At 47.9% G+C, this 7623-nt stretch overlaps 1 protein-coding gene across 1 annotated transcript; it reads left to right on the plus strand.

Annotated features, from left to right (window-relative positions):
* The first annotated feature begins 2231 nt into the window (after positions 1 to 2231).
* On the plus strand, positions 2232 to 6809 carry GSTK1 (glutathione S-transferase kappa 1). Its single transcript, XM_014845213.3, has 8 exons — positions 2232 to 2417; positions 2980 to 3061; positions 3233 to 3361; positions 3670 to 3770; positions 3947 to 3982; positions 5654 to 5770; positions 6130 to 6223; positions 6507 to 6809. Exons 1-8 carry the CDS (start codon positions 2346 to 2348, stop codon positions 6554 to 6556), a joined length of 681 nt encoding a protein of 226 aa, XP_014700699.2. The 5' UTR covers positions 2232 to 2345; the 3' UTR covers positions 6557 to 6809.
* Positions 6810 to 7623: the final 814 nt, after the last annotated feature.

The raw sequence follows: 7623 nt of genomic DNA on the forward strand, positions 1-7623 counted from the left end.
ACACACCGCCCCTTCCCTCCCTCCTCCAAAGTCTGATAATCACCTCACGTTTAGTTCCTCTATTAGTTACTTTTGCACCTTAAATAATTGACTTACACCACTATTTCTTGTTCCAACAACTCTAATCAGTATCCAGACCCTCCTCTCAGCAATATGAAGACAACTGTGTATAGATGTTTACACATTTTTTGTTGTTGTTCCCACTCCATGTTATCCACAACAGGGCCCAATATAATAATAACAATAATAATAGTGTATGGAGGCAGGATGTAGGGATGCAGATCAATGTTTTACCATTCTATGATTCTTAAAATAAGTATCCATGAGTCCATACTGATACAAATAAATGACTGAATGAATGAATAAATAAACATACATGGGACAATTCTCCTTTCAGAAGAATTCCAAGTAACAAATATAGAAAAAGCAAAGGAAATAGGAAATCACCATTGGAACACCACAGAGATAAGTGCTGCAGGTAAGATCCACTGATGAATGACAACACTGGTGAGAGAAAGTTTAAGGGGGAACAGAATATCGCATAGCCTCAAAGTATCTCCCCGAAAATACTTCTTAACTACCACGGTGGTTTTAACATATGCTCTACAAATTCTTTGCTATTCCTTCCTCCAGGATGTGGATTTAATCTACCTAACCCCTATCACCACCCCCAGAGTGGGCTGCACTTAGTGACTCCCTTCCAAAGAACAGAGTATGGAAAGGAGGAAGGAGTGATTTTACAGTCAAGAAGCTTGACGGTTTCTCCATCTTAACCAAGTGGTCGTTAACATCACTGGTAACATGTTGTGTTGATAACAGGAAAATCCTGGCATGTCACCTGTATGGTACATTTCCCAAAAACCCATAACCCCAGCCTAGTCATGAGAAAACATCAAACCAAAATTGAGGGACATTCTACAAAATACCTGACCAATACTCTTCAATACTGTCAAGGGCATGAAATACAAAAAAAGGTCAAGAAACGTTCATAGACAGGAGGAGACTAAAGAGACATGATAACTAAATGTTATGTGGTTTCCTGGACTGGATCATGGAACAGAAAAAGGACATTAGTAGAAAAGCTGGTGAAATCTGAAAGAAGCCTGTAATCTATTTAATAGTAATGCACCAACATTCATTTCTTAGTTTTGATCACTATACCATGGTTATGTAAGATGTTCACATTAAGGGAAGTTGGATGAGGGGTATGCAGAAACTCTGTACTGTCTTTACAACTCTTCTGTAAGTCTAAAATTATTTCCAAATATAAAGGCTTTGAAAAATAAGTGATCTACTTTTAAAATAAAATCTTACATTACTGGGCTAAATTAGCTCTTGGATACTTTTAAACTAATATTACTGGAAAAAACAAAGTATAATTTTTCAGTTTCAGTGATGGTCGAGCAATTAGTTTAATTTACAAGTTGGTGAAGATAACATTATTTCTCATTCCATTTTACATGTTGTACTCTATGTAAAAGTTTGCATTGTGTCTTCGTGTTCTGAGGGCCTAGGGTTGTTTTTTCAATGAATACAAATGCGAAGTGGAATCTTTATAGCTATGGTTTTCCATTCATAAAATTGGTATTATTAAAAATAATTTTAATAAAATTAAGTGGAATTTAAAGTTTTGTTTATTAGCAGTAAATGTAATCTCAATATAAGACAATAAGGCATATTTGCAAATATAAGTAGGGCAGACCATTCGCCATTATCCCTCCAATTATCGGTTGCAGCGAAGCCTCGCTCTCTCCTTCACTCACTCACAAAATATGTATTGATTATCAAATATGGTCCAGCATTGTGCTAAACTCTGAGAAATACAAAAAGTGCACAATTTGGGCACTTCTTACTCTGCCCCAGTCCCAGGAAGTTCACGCAACTGCCAAGTAACACTAATAACTAACGTGTATCAGAGTCCTTTCACTCCTCACAACTCTACATGAGGTAAGGGGTGTCATTACGTATCCCTCATTTTTATCAGGGATGAGGAAACTGAGGTTCAGAGAGGTGGAGGGGCTTGCCAAAGGCGCAGCATGCGTCTCAAACCACCCTCTTTTGCCCCCGACGCCACCCCAGGGTGGGCAGTCACTGCGAGATGCGCGGGTGATCACACCACCGCGCTCCCCAAGAGACCCCTACGCGGCCCGGCAGCCGGCAGCCGCGCTCGGGGAACCCCGCCCGCCGGAGCCTGCCGGGCGGCTCTCCCCCGAGAGGCTGCGCGGCGAAGGCGGGGGCGGGGCCGTGGGCGCCGGGCCGGGGGCGGGACCGCCGCGCTCCAGAAAAAGCAAGCGCGCGCAGCCGCCCTTCCGCTAGCCGCTCGCTTCGCCTCCCCCGGCTGCAGCATGGAGGCCTTGCCGCGGACCGTGGAGCTCTTCTATGATGTGCTGTCCCCCTACTCCTGGCTGGGCTTCGAGGTGACGCCGGGGGAGCCGCATCGGCCGAGGCTTGGAGGGCGAGGGCAGAGGGAAGAGCGAGCGCAGGGCACAGGGCGCAGGGACTGCGGTCTCGTGAAATTCCTGGAGCTGCCCGATGGCGTTTAGGACAAGCAGATGGAGGGCCAGGGCTAAAGGTCACTTTGTGGTTTATAAACGGGGTACAGTCGCTGGCTCTAGGTCGAGCCGTTATATCCTTAGGCAGTGGTTTCTTACAGCGTTTGGAAGAAGAGGGGTACCTCCAACGAATCACAGAGAAATCCCTGGCGCTGACACCTCTCGGCCCTCCCATGTCAGTTTGGAGGGTGGAGTGCAGAACAGATGGAAACCGTCCACAGAGCAAAGATCCAAGGATCGATTTCTAGGAGTGAAGAGTTTCGCCATTTCAAACCAAACAACTTAGGGTGCCCGCATAACCCCTGCTCTGCGCTTAGAGCCTCTGGCTAATCAGCGGTGGGCTGTGAGACACCCTTCTGTTCCCTCAGCCATTTTCTCTCTTTCCTCCTTATACAATGGCTCTGGATCTTCACCTCTGCTCCTGCAGATCCTGTGCCGGTACAAGAACATCTGGAACATCAACCTGCACCTGCGCCCCAGCCTCATTTCAGGGATCATGAAAGACAGTGGTATAAAGGCAGCAGCGTTTGGGGCAGGGATGGGGGGGCGGTACCCTCAACTGGGTCTTTACGTTGGCACCAGCAGCTAGTAATTTGCCCTCTGCCCAAAACCCAGGTAGGGTCCCCCAAGCCTGGGACCCTTAGGTCATCTCAGCACTGTGCCCACCTTTCCACTTCCAGGAAACAAGCCGCCAGCTTTGCTTCCCCGCAAAGCCCAGTATTTGGCAAGAGACATTAGGCTCCTGAGACAACATCTCCAGGTTCCCATCCAGTTCCCCAAGGATTTCTTCTCTGTTATCCTTGAAAAAGGTGAAGAGAGTGGGATACAGATGTCGTATCAAGTGGAAGGCAGGGAAGTTGGAGAGTGTAGGCCCAGGAAGGAGGGGCTGCACGACTACATTAAATGAAACAAACCTTGGGAAAATGGAGGATCTGAGTTGAGTGAGCAGAAGGTTGTGGGGACAGAAGGGGAGAAAGAGCAGGACAAATCAGCTATAACAAACTTGGGTGGGAGGCTGAGGGCTGGAGCTCTGGGGCATTTCAGAAGCAGGAAAGAGCCCGTCCTCCATGGGAGTCCAGCTAGAGGAGCCCTACCTCTGAATGCCTCTGCCCCACAGGAAGTTTGTCAGCCATGCGATTCCTCACTGCTGTGAACTTGGAGCACCCTGAGGTGCTGGAGAAAGTGTCCAGGGAACTGTGGATGCGCGTCTGGTCTCGGGTAAGGGCAGGGCTCTAGGAACCCACTTGGGAGACTCTGGATGACTTGGTGACCCTCTCCTAGGCCCTTTTCCAGAGCCCTGGTTCTCCCCTCCCCTAGTGTTCACAGACCTCCTGTCCTCCATCACACCCCTCACCTCACCACCCCCTTCCTGCTGAGTGTCCTCTTCTTCCCAGGATGAAGACATCACGGAGCCTCAGAGCATCCTGGCTGTGAGTGTCCTGGCTCTGCCCCCACTATTCTCATAGGGAATCTGAGAACAGTTGGCATTTGAGGGTGGAGAGGACATAGTTTTCTTATTGGGTGGAAGAGGTCAGAGTTATTTGGGGAGAAAGGATGTGTTTGAGGAGCCAAATTACCGAAAAGTTGGAACCAAGAGGACTCTCAAAAGAATATCTCATGGTTGAAAGGGAGAGTTCAAAATTCTACATGGGTAGAATTTATTTGACGAAAGAAGTCGGTGGGAGAGAGATGATAAATGTTGGCACCTCCAGATGTGGAGAGCTGAAGTATTGGCAAGTCTTGGCCCCAAAGACTCCAACACAAACCTCACCAACACATCCAGAGTAGACAGCTGGAGACCTTAAACATAGGCTTGAAGAAGACAAAAAGAGAACGGACTCAAGCCAGAATTATAGAGAAGTCTGAGTGAGAACAAATGGAAATAGTTCAAAACATTGAAATGTATGCCAGCCATAAACAGAGGGTATAAAAAGTAGATTTTTCTTCAGGATTAAATCAGGAAATTCAAAACATATTTTCCCTTCAGTTTACCAAAGACAGTTGAGGCATATTCAAATTTAATATATAAAATGGCAAATCAGAAAAAAAGTTAAACGTACAAAGAAGGGCCAGTATATCCTCCAGTGTTTTTATTCCTGCAAAGTATATGCATAGGCTTGCCTTTTCACTTCAGTATCAACAGTCATTTTCCATGCCATTTTAAGCTCTTTGAAAGTATAATTCTTGGTTTCTACATAGCATTCCATTCAGTGGACCTATTTTTGTTTACTTAACCATTCCCATGTTGTTGAACATTTGGTCTGGGGGACAGTCCTCTCATTTAGCCAAATGAAAGATATTGTGTCATCCCAATGCACTGCGTAACTCTAGGTTTCCCCTCCAGATTGAGGGGGTCAGCCTTGGCTGACCATGGGTTCTCAACCTTGGCTGTATATTAAAAACACCTGGAGCACGTGAGTGCTGTCCTCCAGACATTCCGAAGTAATTGTTCTAGGGGATGGCCTGCGAATTGGGCTTTTTAAAGCTCCCCCAGGAGATTCTAATGTGCAGCCAAAGTTGAGAACCACTGATCCCAAACTATACCAACCATCCCCAAACTGAAGCCTTTCTCGTTCTCTTGAAGTCAGGCAGGTGGCCATTAGCTGTGTGCCCTGCTCAAAAGTCCTCAGGAAATTCCATGGGAATTAGAGCCCAGCCCCTGATTCAGAAAAGCAGAAGATAATCAGGGATTCTGAGAAGTAGGAAGGCAAGAATCAAGGCGTTCACTTCAGGGGACTTGGATTCCAGCACTGACTCTGCTACTAACAAGCTCTTTAATGCTGACCAAGTCATGTACTGCCTCTGGACTTCAGTCTCATTGGTTCATGAAGATGTCACAAAGCTGGTCTCTAAGATGCCCTCTGGCGTTAAGTTTCTGTAACTATGACTCTTTGCCACCTGCTCTTTCTACCAATCTCAAGATTTTAAAGGAAGAAAATAGCCTCTCTGAGCAAGGATAGACCCCCACTCATGCTTGATAAAGGCATTGCCAGGAACACTTGGGGACGGAAAATAAAAAGACCAGAGTTTTCTCCTGGGTCCCCCCCCACCCCCCGCCCTTGCTAATGCAGACAGTTGTGTTCCCTCCCACATCCCCTCAGGCTGCAGAGAAGGCTGGCATGTCCATGGCGCAAGCCCAAGGACTTCTGGGAAAGATCTCAACACCACAGGTGAAGAACCAGCTCAAGGAGACCACTGAGGCAGCCTGCAAATATGGGGTGAGCAAATTTTTCTGTGTGTCCCCAATCCCAGTGCTAAGACAGTCTAAGAATCTCTGCTGTGTCCCCACACTCCTGTCCAAAGGCTGCTCCCCGAGCTCTCCAGACAACCATCATCCTCTCCCTTCCTGTCCCTGATCCCAAGGAAAGGAAAGGAAGGAGACAGATGGTGAGAGCAGAGACAGAGCATCTGAGAGTTAGAAACAGAAAACTCTCCTTAGAGCCATGGAACCTCTTATCAAACACCTCTGGCTGCTTTGATATAACCTTAGACAAGTATTGACTCGCAGCCTTCAACCCCAGCCTAATAAACAGCTGCTCCGTCACCTTCCTCCCTGCACTGTAACTGCTTTCTCCAGGCCTTTGGTCTGCCCATCACCGTGGTCCACCTGGATGGCCAAACCCACATGCTGTTTGGCTCTGACCGGATGGAGTTGCTGGCATACTTGCTGGGTAAGTTACAGGTTCACAGTGTGCTGCCCCTGACCGCAACCCTACCTGCACTATATCAGTTGACCAGAAGGACAGATTCAAGGCAAATAATGTTCTAGGCATTTCCAACAATCAAGCCTCATACAGACAAAGGGGTGCTTGAGATTGAATGGGGAGGGGTCACCTTCATCCCCATAGGAGAGAAGGAAACCTTCTGTACCTTAAAACCAGGCAGAGCTCATCCTGGAAAACCACTGGGGGCTGGTGGGGCCAGCCTCTGACCTGAGTGATTTTCTCCATCCAGGAGAGAAGTGGATGGGCCCAGTGCCTCCAGCCATAAATGCCAGACTTTAAAGGATGCCCAGAGGAAGCAAAACTATTGGTATAAAAAAGCAGACCATCTGCCAACTCCTCCTCCACTGTGGGGTACTGGGACAGTTTCCCTGTGTAATAGAGGTGCCTGTGTAGCCCTGGGGGAGGCAGGGAGGGCTGAGCGGTGCAACTTTCATGGCTGCTCTTACTTCTGTGTCTCACTAGTGCCTTTCAAGAGCCTCAAGCTCTGCTTTCCCACAAAATAAACCTAATGCCATTAGGCATAATATTCCTGGGTCTGTGTCTTCACTGGTGTTTGTGCATTCTTGTTCTGTCCTGCAGTCATATCCTATCCACTCTAGATGTTTGAGAAGCAGCAGCAGCTGCAGGCAGCTTGCGTGGAAGGAACAGGAAACAGTCCCTCTCTCTCTTCTACAGAAACTCCCCAGGTGCCTCTGTCAGGGACAGATGACTAAGCCAAGTGGATCTTGCAGCTAACCAATTTGGCTTTTACTGTCTTCTGACGGGCCACAGTGCCTGAGAAGGCACTGGGACCAGAGGCCCTGTGGGAGTGAAGACTGGAGGGAACCAGAGCAAGACTGAGCTTGCGCCCAGGTATTTAAACCAGGTCCAGCTATGCTGACTGGCAGAACCAGGGATGGTGCAGGGGGACCAGCTGGAATTGCCATGGCCTCGGGGAGCGGCTCACCCCCCACCCACGGTGCAGATCCTGAGAAAGCCCCAGGCCTCTCCCTGGCCTAGTGTAACTCCTGTTCCTCTCACACAGACCTATAGCTTTCCCACTCCCCCAATTATTTATCCAAAGTCCTGCCTCCATCTGCACCCACTGCAATAATCAGAATACATTGTGTTTCAATAGTGTTTGGACCTCTTTAAGAATACTCTTTGTTCAGAAGCTGAAAGCACCATTGGACACTTGCTGGGAACCAGGTGTGGAGCCTTCAGTGGCTGAGGCGCTTTAGGAGGGGATGCCATCTTCCCTTTGCTCCCTCCCTCTGGCTCTTTCTCTACTCATATCCCACTTTCCCCTGTTGTCCCCCATTACTTCCTGTCTTCCTCCTCTGTTCCATTATTCCAGTGTACTCTAG

This window comes from Equus asinus, chromosome 1, assembly GCF_041296235.1.
Source record: "Equus asinus isolate D_3611 breed Donkey chromosome 1, EquAss-T2T_v2, whole genome shotgun sequence".
NCBI lineage: Eukaryota > Metazoa > Chordata > Mammalia > Perissodactyla > Equidae > Equus > Equus asinus.

Excerpts from the sequence above, each read along its gene's own strand:
- GSTK1 (XM_014845213.3), top strand. The coding sequence starts at position 2,346 with ATGGAGGCCTTGCCGCGGACCGTGGAGCTCTTCTATGATGTGCTGTCC. Across the intron at positions 2,418-2,979 it reads ACTCCTGGCTGGGCTTCGAG|ATCCTGTGCCGGTACAAGAA; the intron begins GTGACGCCGGGG and ends CTGCTCCTGCAG. Across the intron at positions 3,771-3,946 it reads GGATGCGCGTCTGGTCTCGG|GATGAAGACATCACGGAGCC; the intron begins GTAAGGGCAGGG and ends TCTTCTTCCCAG.